We start from the raw sequence: 17,272 nt of genomic DNA on the forward strand, positions 1-17,272 counted from the left end.
GACGTGTTCCACAGAGCCCCAAAGTGTCTTTTAATCTGAGGGCAAGAGATCCTTACATGGACTGCAGGATCCTACTGGGTTTTGTGAGACTGGGGATTCATCTCTGACTGCCATCCCCCACAGATGCACCTTTGAGTCATGCTTTTCTCAGGCCAACGCTCCAGTGAGCGGGCGGTCTTTAACAGCGTGCAGATTATGGGCAGGGAGAGGGAGGCAACACTTGTCTGTGGCAGGATTTAAAACTGGTCCAGAGGCAGCAGAGAGCAAGCTCTGAAAGCCTGGGGCTCAAGTTACAGCTAGTCCCTGTTCTCTGGGAAAAGGCCAAAGTAGCGTCTCTTTAAAGTAACGAGCCATGGCCCCTTGGTCTTTGGTGAAGTGAAAGTCTCTGAGTGTGAGTTGTGTTGAAGCATGGCTGTCTCTGCAACACACACCACCCAGCCTCCAAAACACTCTTGTGCTGAGAGACGTCTGCCAGGTGCCAAGGCCGCAGTGATGCTGTCAGGACGCAGAGAGCCAGGGGGAGTCCACCACCCATTCAGGCTGGGACTCACAGGTGCTTCTGAGCAGCGTCACTGTGGAACCAGGGTGTCTTAGAGTTCAAGCCAATGGCTTTGAATTCAGGTTCAGGCTCTGCAACCAACTGGGGGTCAAGAGCAAAGCAAAGCTCTCAAGACGTTCACGTCTCATTTCTTTAGCTATAAAATAGGCAGACTAATCACCTGTGGATTATTGTTAGGCCAAAATGAGGTGACACAAACACGTCTTGTACAATTCCTGGCACAAAGTTCATACTTAATAAATGTCAGTGGAAACAGAATCTTGTCCTCAAATCTCTTTGCTTCAAAAACTTGACTAAATCTGTTCACTTAAAAGAGGTGTTTAGTGCTGGTAAAGCAATTCAGACGCTCCAAACTTTAAGGACACCATCTCATAAACTATTTGCCAGTTTATTTATTGCCCAAAGGAGAATTGGCTGGCAGAATAACTAGTCTCAGGGAATACACTCTCAGGGCCAGTAAAGAAATTGTGGTCAGGTCGCTGAATACTTACTGAATATCTAGCATGTGTCTGGCACGCGTTAGTGTTTGGCATACAGGGATATGCAAACCTGGTTCATGCCCAGTTGGTTATGCATCTGACTCTTGATCTCAGCTCAGGTCTTGATCTCAGGGTCTTGATCTCAAGGTCGTAAGTTCAAGCCCCGAGTTGGGCTCCATGCTGGGTGTGGAGCCTATTTAAAAAAATAATCTGCTATGGAGCTGGGATTTTATGCTGTAGTGTTCAGGGGAGAAGCCAACACCTTGGGTGTCAGATGGACCCAGGCTGGAGTCCTCCTCTGCCACTCACTAACTTCTTGACTTAAGCAAAATACTTCTGCTCCATGAGCCTCAGATTCTTCATCTGTAAAAAGTTAATAATAGAAGTTCCTGCATAAAGTTGTCATGAGAATTAAATTTAACAAAAGAATGCATGCGAATTATTTAATTCAGTACCTGCTGCGTAGTATGTGCTCAAGCTAGTTGCTATTATATCATTGTTACTATTAACTCTCTTAGTATTACTAGGATAGACTATTCTTTCAAAAAGCCTAAGTGAGACGTGAAATAGAGAAGGTTTAATAGCCATCAGATTATTTGATGAACAGGAACTCAAGAGAAAAAGCATTGGCTATTAAGAGATATTTCTACCATCTGACTTCTGTGCTTGGATCTGGAATATTAACACTGACGGCCTCAAAGGACAAACCCTAAAGTCTGAGTGGCTTAACTTAACACAACAGAGGTTCACTTCTCACTCACAGTCCACGGCAGATCTGGGCAGCTCCCCCCCGTGGCTCTCCCAGCGGGTGTCTCACAGACCTACGTGCTTCTGGCTCGTAGCCCTGCCACACGGGACACATGGCCTCCAAGGTTACTGGGACGGGGGAAAAGAGAGATGAAGGAGACACATGGGCTGCTAACTGCCTCATCCCAGAAGGGACACACGTCAATGCCACTCACATTTAACTGGCTGACATGGCCCCAAGTCCCAACCAATCCCCAGAGGAGGTTGGGAAATAAGAAGGAGAGTGAGGATACTTGATAGGCACTGGAAGTCTCTGGCACAACCTTCCTCAGTGTAGATCCCCAGCATCGGTCACCAGCCCAAGAATTCTCTCCCCCTGAGCAGTGCTGGGATGGATGGTGCTGGCACAGGTGCATCAGGCCGAGCCAACAACCTGCCTTTGGCTTTGACAATGTAATGCTGGCACACTGCCATAAGCCAGATCTGGCCGTACACCATACTAATTATATTTTGTTCGCCTTCGTGTTTTTAAGGAGATATTGTAAATCTGTTTGGATTTGGGAAATGTTAGTCTATCTAATGGTGAAATAGAAAGAACTTGTTCTGTGTCTCTTAAAGCACATTCCTTGAAACCCTGGTTCCTATAAGATATTTGGCCAAAAAGAGGGCTCTATGGTCAAACAAAGGTTTGGGAAACCCTGGATTTTTTTTTTTTTTTTGACAAGAACAACACTTTATTTCTGATTCTAGAATCAGCCTACCTCCCCTTTCTTCTCTAGTTGTTTTTTAAATAACTCACCTATACACTTGATCTTAGCCAAAAGGCCGAGAAGCGATAAAATAACTTACCTATAAAAACACTATATGCTCATATGAGAAAATTCAGAAATATTAAAAAGTAGAAAAAAAAAAACCCTATTTTTTAATGATCTCACTCCCCAGTCACTGTCTTTGGAAAGCACTGAGTTTTGTAGCATCCTTTGGTGTAGCTTTCCTAAGTGATCCAAAAGTGATGGATTTAAAAAGTCCTGCAGTACGAGGCCTGCTTCATCTTTTTTTTTTTTTTTTAACCCAACAGGGAATCCATCCCCACACTTTTTTCCTACACGATACCTATTAATCTCCTAAGAAGCAGTGTTGCAGGGCAAATGAGAGCCAGTTTCAGCACAACATGTTCGCAAATCCTTGCTTAGAGGAGCCATCCGTCCATCCTTTGTTGTTGAGTTCTGGTTTCAAAGGGTGATGTTTGTAGCTTTGTCTCCTAATTCAGGGGTTGCTTTCACCCAGAACTAATGGCAGCGGTAGTCTTGGAGCCCAAGATGACATAGTAAGCTGCTGTCAGAGGCAGTTGCCAGGAGAAGCCCTCCTCCCAGGCCTCAGCCACCTTTTGATCTGCCCACATCCCCACACATCCGATGCCTCTGAAACCTGGACGTGCCACTTTGGTCTCTCCATAATCTGTAAGAAAGGTGAGCCTGGCGGCTCAGGAATTCCTGATTCATCCAGCCAGTCAACCCCTCACAGGAAGATAAGAAAAGGTCATCCTCCCTGTTCCCTGACCCTGGGCAGAAGTGGCTTGGTTCCAGAGGCAAATTCTTAAGAAGTTCCCAGAAAAAAGGAGACTTCAAAGGCTCTCTTTGAAAGGCAATCCTATATAAGTTTCTCCTGTTTCAATTTAAATACTTCCCCACTTTTCTCTTCTCAATGACCAGAGTTAATAAACTCTCTCTCGTGCTTGTGGAAAAAAAACGGGCTAAATTTATGGGGCGTAGGAAGCAACCTCATGAAATAATGGGAAGCATAACCTTGAGCTTCTTGAGGGGCCCGCTGGTCACCCAGCTTCACTGACATTGCCTCTCCCCTCTCCAGAGGGAATAGACCACAGTGTCTCCCCTGAAGCAGCATAGAGAGCCCACCCTCCTTCCCACCCAGGACATTCCAGACTCTTCTATCTGTTCATCTGTGGCTGGTGCCATCTCTATCACTCACCAATGCCCCTACAGCCTCGTTCCCTGTGGGGTAAACACCTTGGCTGTTATTATGCTCTGTGATTGGTTCCAGCGGAGACTGTGTCACTCAATTACCCCCAGGTGCCATCTGGCCACCCCAGGAGGGCTCCAAGGGGAGCCCAGGCCCCAGGGTATAACTGAGGGACAGCGATGAGCCTCGTCCTAAGCACCAGTCTGTTTTACACTCATCCTTAATGTCCCTGGTGCCGAGGCTGGGGCTGAGCAGGGGAGGGAAGGGTTAACCCAGGCACCTATTAATCTGTTGGTGGAAATGGGACACACACCCAGGACTCAGACAGACTGAGAAATAAGAGTGATGAAACAGAATGCTGCCTGCGTACCAGAAGAGCAGTATGGGATGGAGCTCTTCTGACAGAAGAGGAGAATTAAAGCAACTTAAGTTGGAAAAGGAAATTGGGTTAGATCGGAAAAGATACTCCTGAGCTTATTTGGAATGAAGTTTGAGAATCTAGTTCTTGATTTTTCAGATTGGAGGCGTCTTCCTTGGGCCTTCTCAACTTGTTCTTAATACTCAGTCACATTTTGATCCAGAATCAGAAATGCCAGAGTAGCAAATGTCCTGATCAGGGGTTCCTTGGAATGGATGAATGATCCTCTTCTGCAATTAAAGAAAAAGAAAAAGAAAAAAACTCAAACCTCATGAAAGACCATCTTCCTATACCATCTCCTCAGGCCCCCTTCCCTTCTTCCCAGTTAGTATCTCCCTCACTTTTATTCCAGAAATGTTTTTCTGGAGAACTCCTTTAGCTCTGGCCCAAAGAACCCCTGCCCACCCCCATCGCCCCCGCCCCCGCTCTCACTGGCCTTAACTCCGTCACTGTGTCTGGTCTTCCTCAACAGATTGAGAATTCCTTGCAGATAGGCCAGAAGTCTCTACCCTCTGGGACTTCCTTCCAGTACTCAGGACAGAGCCGTCCTCATCCAGAAGTCCGGGGAAGCAGCAGCCGACAGGCTAAAGATGATTCTCTGGAATATTTTTGATCCCGTTCCTGTCTTTCTGAAACAGAACTGGCCTGGACATCTGCTCCCTTGTACCACACCACTCCACCTCATCGGGGTGTCTCCCCCTACCCCCAGCCAGACCCACTGGAAGCTCTACCACAGATCTTGGCCCTGATAACCCCAGTAATTGGAGGGCAGCAAGTGGAGATAAGGTAGCCAAATTATTATAATGCAGGAGGTAAGCAAAGCAAATGCAGGTTTCAGGGCCATTTTATAGGGGATTCATGGGGCGTTCAGGGTGGGACAGACAAAAATCTCAGGGAGGGGTGGTAATTTCCTAAACGGAGAACCCGAGAGGCCCCGTGTGGCTAATAGATGTGCGCGACCTACAAATTAGGCTGCCCGCAGCCGGCTATTTAAGGGGTTAGGGGCGTCGAGGCAGGCCAGCAGAGCCGCCCTCTGCGCCCCCGTCCCGCCTCCGGTCGCGCCCCGCAGCCCGTCCCCGCAGCATGAGCCGCCAGCTGCACCACCGCCCCGCCGGCGAGCGCCCGGGCTTCAGCGGCTGCTCGGCCGTCGTCTCGGGCCGGGTCAGCGCCAGCTCCGCCTCGTTCCGGGCCGGCGTCAAGGGCACGGCCGCCTTCGGCAGCAGGAGCCTCTTCAGCCTGGGGGGCGGCCGGCGCCTGGCCCTGTGCGCCGCGGCCGGGCGGGGCGGCGCCTACGCGCTGGGCCGCTGCTCGGGCTCGTCCGGCGGCGGCGGCGGCGGCGGCGGCCGGCTGGGCGGCTTCGTGGGCACTGTCTTCGGCAGCGCCGGGCTGGGGCCCGCGTGTCCGTCCGTGTGCCCGCCCGGCGGCATCCCTCAGGTCACCGTCAACAAGAGCCTCCTGGCCCCCCTCAATGTGGAGCTGGACCCCGAGATCCAGAAGGTGCGCGCCCAGGAGTGGGAGCAGATCAAGGCGCTGAACAACAGATTCGCCTCCTTCATCGACAAGGTGGGTCCTCAGGCATCCGTTTGGCCCCGCATGGGCCAGGGTGCCCAGGGGCACTCGATCTGCCACTGACAGCCACGCGAAAACTTGGGCGAGCTGGTTACCTTTTCTGAGCTTCCCTTTGCTCATCTGTAAAATGGGCACAACAGTGGCTTTTACCCCACATGAGGATGGGAGGATGAATTGGATGTTTATAAAGGGCTGGAACAGTGCTTCAGTTTTCCCTTTGGGGACAAGGCCCTGGGCTGGAAGGGGGTGCTCCAGAGGGAGGAGACATGTGGAATGGCCCTCTGAGAGTTCTCAATAGCAGACAAGGAGATGGGGACACATATCCAGGACAGGAGCACCAGAGGGACACTGACCTGGGAGTATCACAAGACATGATGCTTGGTGAAGGGGAAGGACTTAAAAGGTAGGAAGTGGGCTGGGGGTAGAAGCCAGGAAGGTTTCTAGAGGAGATGAGAGAAAAGGACCAGAAAATTGAAGGGTGGGGCTGAGGAGAGAAGATTGAGAAGGAGGGCCTGTCGAGTTACGCGTGTGCGTTTTGTGTGTGTCTGTGGGGAGAGGGACAAGCAGGGGCTAAAAGGGAAGATGTCCCTGGTGACTCAGAGGCAGTGACCCAGAAGGATGGAGAGGAGAGAAGGAATAGGCTTCTGTGTCCAAGCCGGGGCAGAAGATCTGGACCCATGAGTCACAGGGGACATAACCCGGATGATAGCTGACATTACTCAGTGCCTGGTGCTGTCCTAAGGGGTTCTCATATATCAACACATGACCCACGATTCTGTTATCATTCTGCCTTGCAGATGAGGAAACCAAGACAGAGGGAGGCTAAGAAACATGCCCCCAAGTTGATAAACAGCAACAGCAGACTGGGTGCCTCACCCCTGTGCTCGGGAGGAGGAAGGGAGGTAGTTGGAGGCGAGGGGGCAGGAGTGGAAGAAACAGAGTTGCTATCCCAGGAGACAGGGCTCATTTTCCTCTTCAGAATCTCTTCTTCCCCCTCATGTTTCCTTCTCTCCCTCAAGCCAGAGAAAAGGAAGAAGAGGAAGGCTAGTGTGTAGCAGAGGCTTGAAGTTTTTGAGTCCAAACGTGTGAGACCTTTGGTCAAGTATGCAGGAACCTTGTAAAGATGTGATAACCAACCCACTTTGAAATGAAAACCAAACCAACCAACCAAGAGCAATTGAGGTTGCACATAAGAGAGGACAGGTTAACCACCAGAGTGACTTTCCATGCCATCCCCCCATCACTGTTTCTCCCTTGCTTCCCATCTTCCTTCACTCTGAAAACACCTGCATTTACGGCAAAAGAAGCTACCTCCATCATGTGATAACTCACGGTGGCATTTACAGCGTTGCTTAAACCTACTTCTTTGATTTCTTTTAGACTGAATCTTATTTCTTGTCTTGGAGACCCAGATAGGCATGTCCCCCTGGCTGAATCCATTCTCTGATGAGGCTTGCTGTTTCCTGCCTCCCACTGTAGGATGACTGTGTCTGATTTTTGGGGCCCACTCCCCACTGTTGAGAGGCAACAGCATGGGGATTGTGGGCTATGACCACCTTCGGGTCCCAGGTGCGGTTCCTGGAGCAGCAGAACCAGGTGCTGGAGACCAAGTGGAACCTGCTACAGCAGCTGGACCTGAACAACTGCAGGAAGAACCTGGAGCCCATTTACAAGGGCTACATCAGCAACCTGCAGAAGCAGCTGGAGACACAGACAGGAGACAGGGTGAGGCTGGACTCAGAGCTGAGGAACATGCAGGATTTGGTGGAGGACTATAAGAAGAGGTGAGTGGAGAGGCAGAGAATCTGCCACTGGAGGGTCTTGATTACAGATGAGGTTTTGATTTAGAGTCAGCATTTTTGCCTTTTTCCATCCTTTGCTGATAACATTTGTTATTTCTTTTTCCATAGGGGAGGGAGGGAGATCCAGACAGGTTGAGACTTAGGAAGAGAAAAGATCTATCCAGAGTGGTGCCCTGAATTGTCTAGGAAAAGGTGTGCCCAACTTTTAACATTGGAAATGGAGAAATGGGGACAGGAGAGTTGTCTCAAAACCAGATGGACAACGCAGATGGCTTTGTAGCTCCTCCTGCGTGAGGTCTTCCATGGGAGTACCTAGAACATGAGCCATGACACCAATCCCAGAACAAATCCTAAAGCTAAGCAAATAAGAGTTTTAACAATGTTTTTCATGTTGAGGTATATCTGTGCTGCTGAATCCCACCGTTAAAGAGAATGATTGAAAATGTACTTGGAACCAGAAATAATTTCTCCCCAGTTTGAGCCAGTGAGGAGAGTATGACACATCCTGGCTCAGTGTGATCTGATATTTTGGAAGTTTGCTTCCAGGTGCCAGGATTTCTAGGGAAAGATAACTTCTTCCACAATTCAAGGGGGTAGAGAGATGGTCAGAGCTGAGCGATTTCTCTTGCTCCACGTTCAATCTGCCTGGCCATCCCTATTCTGAACTACCCCCAAGTGGAACTCTGCCCTGAGTCCTGCATGGAGTCCTGAGGGAGGAGTGGCATGGTCTCTGACCTCGGAAAGCACCCAGATTGTGGGGATAGGCTTGAAGACCACTTTCAGGGAGCCCCCAGGAAGTGAAATGAATACAGTGTGAATTGAGATTGAGTGGCATTAAGATGGAAATTGCAGCCCAGTGGAGTTTTGAGCAGAATTCTAGGAAAAAAAGGGTTTCCAGGCACAGCCCAGATGTCCAGGTCAGAGGCCTCCAAAGGCCGTGCTGCCTCTGGAAGGCCAGGTATTCTGGAATTACCACTCAGTTGAGTTGATGATGGGTGAGCCTCCTGATCCTCTGTGGACTTCGGTTTTAATATTTATAAAATTCAGATACTGACACCTGCCTTGCCGCCTAAAAGAGCTGTTGAGAGGGTAATGCTGATAGTAATGTATTAACAGCTCTTCAAAGAACCAAAGTGCTAGGCAAATCTAAGGCATTGTTTCCCTGATGTCATTGGGATCCTAGCTTTACTAGCTTTGTGACCTTGGAAAAGTCTTTGCCTCACTTATAAAATTGAGAGATGATAATGATAGAATCTACTTGATAGGGTTGCTGTGGGATGAAATGAAATAAGGAAATGAATTAGGAACTGTTATAAAATCCACCTAGCAGCAAACTAGAGGTGACATCTTGTACAATAGGTTATTGGAAGCATTCAAGATTAAAGTGATATAGATTTGATATAATTAATACATCTATGTTCTAAGATAAAAATTAACATGCACTTTGTTATGGTTTAACTTTTAATTGTGCATCGTAATGTATTTTGTAAATCACAAGTTATTGATAAAGCCAATAGTACTAAAAATGCATTGTTTTTCTTTATAAATGTGTGTGTATGTGTCTGTGTATGCTCTGGTGTTTGGTCTCTAGAAGTAAATGATGAAAAATTATGACACATGAATGTCATTAATTTGATAGCCATAATGACCAAACTTTTTCTGTGTGTTTTATGAAATAGAAAGGTAGGCTAAAAACTAGTCTGCAACTGGCATATGCTCTTATTTGTTAACAGGAGGAAGAAATATGTAATCCTTTCTGAGATAATTAGAGATAATGATAATTGTAATAGAAACAACTCTATCATAATATAATTTGATACAAGGAAGTATTCAATTATCTTTTAAATAACACACCTGGAATCTGAGATAAATCATATCAACTGTTTTCTGTGTGTTCTATCCAGTGTAACTAACACAATCCGGCAGTCTCAGAAAGTGTTCCAGTCGCATTTTTAAAATAACCCACTTCACTAACCTGTACCGTCATCTGACAAGGCTTTTCTCCCCTTGGCAGCCAGTGGCATGCCTTAGGAAACAGTAAGAAGCTGAAAAGGATAGCTCACGTTAAAGGATGCAGAAGAAAGCCATTTGCTAGCACTAATTATTTCTTTCCAGGGCTCTCTTTCATTTCCCAACACAAATGTCCTGTAATACATTCCTTGACAATAATAAGAGATGGAACAGTGAGGTCTGTAAGTGATCAATACTCCATCTCCTTAGTCTACAATGTATCTTCGTGAAGAACATCCCAGCCTTATCCAGACATCCTGTTTCTAAGACCTTGCTTCACCTGGAACAGAAATATATGTAAAAAACAAGTAGAACATACAACTTGAAGGTGGGGATAGTATTTGTTTGGTGCCTGGGAGGTTTTGCGCCCTGGGCTAATGCACTGTACTAATGTAGGTACTAATGTTGCTTTCACAAGGGAGGGGTGGTTGTGAAAGGGAGGAGGGATGTGGAAGCCCATCACAGGTGCATTCCCGGGCAGATGCATTGTAGGGTAGGTTACATGGGAACTAAGGAGCTGCACATTGATTCCTTTAAACCTATTCTTGTCAAGTCCCCTTTGGAAGGCTGTGCATGCCCCAGGGGTACCGGAATCCCAGGGTGTAGGCCACTGCCATGCAGCTCTTGGCACGGAGGTGCTCACTGACTGCTCAGTGAGCCTTTGCAGAACTGAATTATCCCAATGGCAACACCACCTCCTCTTTTGCCGCACACAGGTACGAGGTGGAGATCAACAGACGCACAGCTGCTGAGAATGAGTTTGTGGTGCTCAAGAAGGTAAGAGGGGAGCAGGAAGGGCTGGAAGAAGCCTCGAGGGCTCCCTGAGTGCCTGACACCGCGATGTTGGTAGGCTGTAGGTCACTCAGTCCCTTGGGCAGGGGTTACTGGGGTTCTAATTTCCCAGCTCCTCTAAGTCTCCTTGCCTGGGATGCATGCTGCTCCCAGAATCGGCCAGCTTGGAATCCAGACATTCGGCACACTTTTGGCATGGCCTTTGCCCTGCCCATTGGTTGGTTTGCTCTCAGCAAGCGGACCTCCCTGGGAAGCACAGGGTGAGGAGAGTGGTGAGAGTAGGGCACCCGAGGCTCCTTATGGCAGGGAGGGAGGGCAGGGGAAGGCAGCCAGCTCCTCTCCGGATCCCCCAGGACGTGGACGCTGCCTACATGAACAAGGTGGAGCTCCAGGCCAAGGTGGACTCCCTGACAGAGGAGATCGAATTCTTCAAGTGCCTCTATGAAGGGGTAAGGATTTCACTGAGCTCTCCTGTGTGGTCTGCTCCTCCTATGAGTGGCTTCTGGCCCTCAGCCTGCATGGACGTGTAGACCAAAGGTTGGCAGCTCCGTGTGGGCTTTGAGGAGGCCATGATGGAGAAGGGTTGATTCCCGTCCTCCAGGGAGTCACAGTCTGGTAGGGAAAACAACCTGTGGATGAGAACAGAGGAAGGTATAGTGAATTCTGCCTGAGCTGCCGGGGAAGGTTCCTGGGGAAGGATGAGGAAGATCTTGGGGGATGCTGAGAAGGGCCCAGGTGCAGCCTGAAGGAGCAGGATGAGCAGTCTGAGCTGGGTCACGTATGAGGGGCCTGGAGAAGGGAAGGGGGTCGGCGACTCCGGAAAGGCTCTGCAGGCCACCTGAGGAATTCAGACTTAATTCTACAGATGAAGGGTGGCCGTTGCTGTCGAGCGTGGGGGAGGGATGGGAGCAGTCCTGAGTGCAGGACAGAGAGGACAGTCCCACGCTGGGGCGGAAAGCCCAATGCATTCACCTCACTCCCGGCAGGCGCTTGTGGGCTCTGCTGAAGGTGGAGTTCAAACACCGCGGAAGGGCAGTGAGGGATTTGCCAGGGCTCCCCTTGTGGAGACCCTCTAACTGGCTCCACCTCCCTAACTGTTCTCCAGGAGATCGCCCAGATGCAGTCCCACATCAGCGACACCTCCGTCATCCTGTCCATGGACAACAACCGGGACCTGGACCTGGACAGCATCATCGATGAGGTCCGCACCCAGTACGAGGAGACCGCCCTGAAGAGCAAGGCCGAGGCCGAGGCGCTGTACCAGACCAAGGTGGGCTGCGTGCCAGGTGTGCGGAGGCCCAGTGACCTCAGCCGCCTCTCTCTCCTCGTGCATGCGTGCATGTGTGTGTGCTGTGTGTGCATGCGTGCGTGTGGATATGGGGGTAGCAGGCTGGGTTGAGACCTCCTTTGTCTTGGAGTTGGGCCTTGTGGAAATGCCTCCCTGGGGTGCTGGGAGGTCACCCACAGTCTTGGCGTGCGTTGGGGGCATATATGGGCTTAGCCCTTAGCCCTTAGCCCTAGCTCTTGCTGACAGCAGAGGCCACACCAGCCACAACACTGGGAAGACTCTGATACCGTTTCTGTGGGTAATCCATCCATCCATCTTGGCTTTTCTTCACATTTCCCGCTTTGTCAAAATGAGGACAGGAAATTCCAACTCCACCGAGGCTTTCACATTTGTGGGCCTGAGGATCCTGTTGAGCTGGGTCAGGGCCTTCCAGTCCAGAAGGAAAGGGTGGTCTTTCCCCCCCTTTCCCCTCCCTCTCTCCTCCCTGTGCCTTTGTTGCTCAGGCAATGAAAACAGCGTGTCAACCCCCTGCCCCCTCCCACATTCAACACCCTTAAGAGGTGAATTCCCAAATGTCCTGTGCTCTTCTCCTCTCATCCCCCAACCTCAGATCCAAGAGCTGCAGGTCACCGCGGGCCAGCATGGGGATGACCTCAAACTCACCAAGGCTGAGATCTCAGAGCTCAACCGCCTGATCCAGAGGATCCGCTCAGAGATAGGGAATGTGAAGAAGCAGGTGGGTTCCATGAAATGAGTCAGCTAGCAGGGTTTATTGAGCATCAGAGGTATGAGACTAAATATGGAACAAGAACAAGACACAGCCCCTCTTTAGGGCATGTATAATCCATGAGGAGAGAATAGCCTGAACCCACATAGAAGGACGAAACATTTCACCCACTGGGCAGCCTGCTCCCTAAGGAGTCCCGAGTGGCCAGAGCAGAATGAAGATCTCAGTGAAGGCTTCCTATAGGAGGTGGGGCGGGAAGGAGAGGGGGACGGGTCCTGGTGAGGGAGCCAGCAGGAGCAGGGGGTCCAAGGTGGACACTGCATGGCGTGTGTACAGGGAGGAGACGCACCTACCCTAAGCGGAAGTTCCGTGATGACTGGGGTGGCAGGCGGCAGGACACCACCGTGTAGGACGGGCAGGTTAGGGTCACCTTCGAAGTGGGGCAGTGGATTAGACCCGATGCAGTAGGTTAAAAGGAGCCGTTTGGAGGTTTCACATGATGGATCCGTGCGGAGGAAGGAGAGCCCAGCCGTGAAACTTAGAAGAGGGGAGGAGAGAGAGCCTCCTACCCTCGGCTTGGCCCAGGGCTCTGCTCTGTGTCTGTCCATCCCCATGGCTGTGCTGTGCGTGGTGGCCTGGCACTGAGCGACCCCATGACTCTGGGTGCACTATGGGTCACACTGGTGTTCTTGAAGCATACAAGCCCATGAGTTTCCCAGAGTCTGTGGAGGCTGGCACAAAGGCTCCGAGCTTCCTGGACAAGTCAAGTGGCCCTGTCGTCTCGTCCTCTTCTTCAGTGGCCCCTCCCCGCCCTGCACACACACATACACCATGTGCACACGCACACACATCCTCTCCTCTGTGCACCCGGCTCATGGTAGTGGAAAGAAAAAAAGACCACTTAAAAAGGAACTCATGGTGCTTTCATTTAATCAAGTTTTGCATAAATGAAAGAAAAACACAAGGTGTTTGAGGCCGCCCTCAGTATCTGATTATAATATTTATCTGATAAAATGCTACGTGTTCATGGTTGGGTGAGCTAATTACCAGAAGGTGACTTTGTGATCAGAATGCCACCAGGGAGGTCAGGGAAGATGTCCTCCATGGGGAGCCAGTGGGGGTCACTCTCGATGCTTGGTCCCCATCGCAGCTCCTCTTGAGGGCCCCAAGCCAAGGTGCTTTCCTGCCCTCTGGCCTTTCCACCAAAGAAGCTCATGGTTTCACCTGCAGACTCTCTTGGCATTCAGTGATCCCAGGATCCATGTGATAATTGTTTCCAAGGACGCCCCCATTTCATGCCTTTTCACCTCACGCCACATTCAAAAGACCCAGGAGTCTCCTCGGCTCACCCTGCACGACCTCAGTCATTTGAAAAGGAGCAGAGCACAGTTTGATAGAATTCAGGTCACAGAGTGTCTGGCCACCCCCTGAATGATTAGAGCTCCACAGTCCCTAGGATGGGACATGGTCTTCCGTGACCAGACAGCTGGGTCCTAGGTATCTCGGGGGAGACTGTGAGCCACTCACCCCAAACACTGTGGGTGTTTGCACGGCTAGGGGTCTGCCTGGCAGAGGGCGTGGCACCGGCTGGACAACAGTCTAGAATTCTATCTGGCCTCGGGATCAGCTGCTCTCCTTGGGGTGAAGCAAATTTCACTCCAGAGGAAGGGGACACACCAGAAAAGAGAAGCCAGATTTTAAGATCCACCAAGACCTTGGCCAAGTGATGGGAACACACGCCCAAGACTAAAAGACTCAAGAAGCCCCTGGCAGCTTCTCCTGGATGCGGCACAGAGCCCCATCTGCAGCTTGGTACTGCAAGTTGCCTTCCCACCTCACAGCAGGTGTCTGTAAGCGAGTGGGACCTGCTGTTCACAAAAGTATCTTTTGAAGGTGTTGCCCCGTAGCATGATTCTCTGTGGAATTTTGGAGGCCAGACTCCGTGTGGCAGGTTTATTGGACAGAAATTTTCTTAATAGGAACTTTATTAGTACTCTCCTCCTTTCTCTCTCTCTCTCTTTTTTGGTTTTTGTTTTGTGTACGATTTACAGGATCTCTTAAGACAACCTCTACACTGTGGGGCATAATTAAGCCAGTCACCCCAAGACTTTTTGGGGGTGGCATTAGAATCTTGCAGCAAGTGCTACAGACCAGGAGGGAGAGGACAGGGGCCACATGCCCAGGAGGCTCCCCTTCTCGGTGCCTTTCCTCCTCTCTCCCAAGGGAGGGAAACGCCATCTTCATGTGCCCATGCATCAGCGGAGGTGAACCGTGCCTGGAGTTAGAAGAAGGACAGATTCATCGCTAGTGATGTCCAGAGGTGGAGAAACTAGGAGGACCTCAAAGCATTTACCATCAGGCAGGACCAAATGAGAGGAGGTAGTCTGAGCAGGATCTCAGAACTGTGTTCTGACTCAAAGCACTGAATGCATTTGCCCCTTAGTGCTCCAACCTGGAGACAGCCATTGCCGATGCTGAGCAGCGGGGCGACTGTGCCCTGAAGGACGCCCGGGCCAAGCTGGACGAGCTAGAGGCCGCCCTGCACCAGGCCAAGGAAGAGCTGGCCTGGATGCTGCGCGAGTACCAGGAGCTCATGAGCACGAAGCTGGCCCTGGACATGGAGATCGCCACCTACTGCAAGCTGCTGGAGGGCGAGGAGTGCAGGTTCGGGGCCAGATTATCTTTTATCTGAAGCAGTTATCTCTCTGCTTTAGTAGGAAGACTGAAGGCAAACAGTTTGGTTCTGTTCAGGTCCTACTGGGTAAAACCTTACAGGGAATGGGTTTGACATAGTGCAATAGGAAAGACCAAAGTTAGACTGCAGGAAGGACTGAGTTGTAAAAATCCCAAAGAGGAGGTGGGAGAGGAAATATTGACATCAGCCCCTTTTGAGAAACAGAGCCTCCCTGGCCCTTTGTGCTGCATGCTTAAGGGTGTGAGGCGGGGAGGGGCAAGATGGCTTCCAGGAGTCAGCTAAGTGCCAGGTCACTCTGGCAAAGCCTGGGACCCGGCGAGCAGGTGAACTTGTTCGTCTTAATTGTGTGAGACCACTGGCATGACTGAGGTGAGCAGGGCCACGATGACCCCATCCACCAGATCACCCGGAGCCACTCTGAGGGATGGAGAAGTGAGCCTTCCCAGCAGAGGTCCCGCTGGGGTGTGTGGGAGGAAGGGAGGCTGGGATGGGGTGCAGTGTGCGTTCTGAGGGGCACCTCTGTGAGCCCCCGGAGAGATGCAGTGCTGCATTACAGAGCGTTTACCTGCTTTCCCTCTCTCTTTCCAGGATGTCTGGTGAACATCCCAGTTCCGTGAGCATCTGTAAGTACCTGCAGGCCTGGGTTCTGTGCGTGGTCACCTACCAGAAGTCTGAGCTTCCAATTCCATGACACTAGAGAGGGTTCAGGAGAGACTTAAGGGCAGCAAGAGGGGGCTGGTTTTAGTCACCGATGAGAAGCAGTGATGGGAGAAAAATAGTACCAGGAAATACCAATGTACAGCCTATAGAAAGATCAAAGGATACCCAACAGTGTATAATCCAAAAACCTCTTGTAAGAATGAGGCTTACTGGCCATGTTGTATTTCTCTTGAGGCCAGACCAAAACTAAGGCTCCAGCTTGCAGTAAGAGGGACGGGGGGTGGGGGGTCGGAGGGACTGAGGGCGGGGCGGTGGAAGCGGCTTTAACAGACCTTCTGCAGATTGAAAAGCTGGAGACGGTGCAGGTGCAAGCGACGTGCTGCTCCAGGAGAGGGGGGCTCGGCCTGCAGCCCCTTCCGTGGGGCCGGCGCCAGGGGCCTCCGTGAAGGGCCTTTGGTCATGGGCCCATCCTGTGGGGGAAGTTCACGGACAGAGCCTGCTAAGGCTCCAAGTCTGATGCTGGTGGAGGGACACAGACTAACGGGAAAAGGTCAAATACACGGGGCCAAATCCTTGAGAAACGATCCGTGCTGCCGAGAACGTCTGAGGACACTGGAAGTACCCAGCGAGGGACTCTGTCCCCACCGGGGAGGGCCTCGAGGGAGTGGCCGGGATGCCCCAGGAAGGCCTGCAGCCCCGCGTCGTCTCTCGCCCGCTGCAGCTATCATCAACAACACGGGCGCGGCGGCAGCAGGGGCTGGCTTCAGCGTGGGCTTTGGCGCCTCGGGCAGTTACAGCTTCAAGCCTGTGGCCGTGGACGTCAAAACCAAAGGGAGCTGTGGCAGTGAGTTCGAGGATCCCCTGCCCAGGAGCTCAGGGGGCAGCCGTGCAGCCAGGAAGGCCTCGAGGTGAAGGGCTGGCAGGGCGGGCGGTTGGCTCTGTGAGCAGAAAGCTGCAGGGCCCAGCTGCTCTCCCTGCACCCCGCCCCTGCCCTGCCCCGCCCCGTCCAGACCAGGAAGCCCTTCCTCTGTGGCCACGATGCCCGCACCATCCTCTCGCCCTGTGGTCCTAGGTGGTGCCCGCTGTGAGGTGGGAAGTCCAGTCGGGTGCTCCCGGTGACCTCCTCCTTGGCCGGTTTTCACTGGCTCACCACCCCCAGTGCAGAGGTTACACACCTACGTGGATGTCTCCCTGCGGCCAGGTGTGAACCCCTCTGTCCCCATGCCGTTCTGGGGCCTTTGCGGCCCAGGGACTCTCTTTGTCCTCTGCTTTGGGTCATGTCCAGTTCTCTGCTTCTCCTGCAATAAACGCTCAGTGCCATGGGATTCTCAGTGTCGAATGTCTTGCCCGGGATGTCGGCATCCACAGTGCCCCTCTAACTTTTCTCCGTCTAATTCTTGCTTCCCTCTGGGTCTCTGGCTGGGCAGGAGTCTCTGCTGTCCGGTTCTGGCCCGGTAGGGACAGTTGAGATTTGTTACTGACATGCTTCTGGGCAGGCTCGGGGCTTCCCGGGCACTGGGCCACCAGTCCACACAGTGCGAGGTGG

At 51.4% G+C, this 17,272-nt stretch overlaps 1 protein-coding gene across 2 annotated transcripts; it reads left to right on the plus strand.

The window, feature by feature from the left end:
- Positions 1-5,266: 5,266 nt before the first annotated feature.
- LOC116642281 (keratin, type II cytoskeletal 72-like) lies at positions 5,267-16,638 on the plus strand. Of its 2 annotated transcripts, XM_032420558.1 has the most exons (9): positions 5,267-5,746; positions 7,322-7,536; positions 10,281-10,341; positions 10,710-10,805; positions 11,462-11,626; positions 12,255-12,380; positions 14,815-15,035; positions 15,655-15,689; positions 16,448-16,638. In XM_032420558.1, the coding sequence occupies exons 1-9, from the start codon at positions 5,267-5,269 to the stop codon at positions 16,636-16,638; spliced, it is 1,590 nt and encodes a 529-aa protein (XP_032276449.1). The 2 variants fall into 2 exon arrangements, with proteins under 2 accessions (XP_032276449.1, XP_032276450.1); XM_032420559.1 differs by lacking the exon at positions 12,255-12,380.
- Positions 16,639-17,272: the final 634 nt, after the last annotated feature.

The sequence above is a fragment of the Phoca vitulina genome, unplaced genomic scaffold, assembly GCF_004348235.1.
Source record: "Phoca vitulina isolate PV1807 unplaced genomic scaffold, GSC_HSeal_1.0 scaffold23, whole genome shotgun sequence".
NCBI lineage: Eukaryota > Metazoa > Chordata > Mammalia > Carnivora > Phocidae > Phoca > Phoca vitulina.

Bases quoted from the DNA above. Each gene is read 5' to 3' on its own strand.
- LOC116642281 (XM_032420558.1), top strand. From the start codon at position 5,267: ATGAGCCGCCAGCTGCACCACCGCCCCGCCGGCGAGCGCCCGGGCTTC. The intron at 11,627-12,254 runs GTGGGCTGCGTG...CCCCAACCTCAG, and splicing joins AGGCGCTGTACCAGACCAAG to ATCCAAGAGCTGCAGGTCAC. The intron at 15,690-16,447 runs GTAAGTACCTGC...CGCCCGCTGCAG, and splicing joins TCCCAGTTCCGTGAGCATCT to CTATCATCAACAACACGGGC.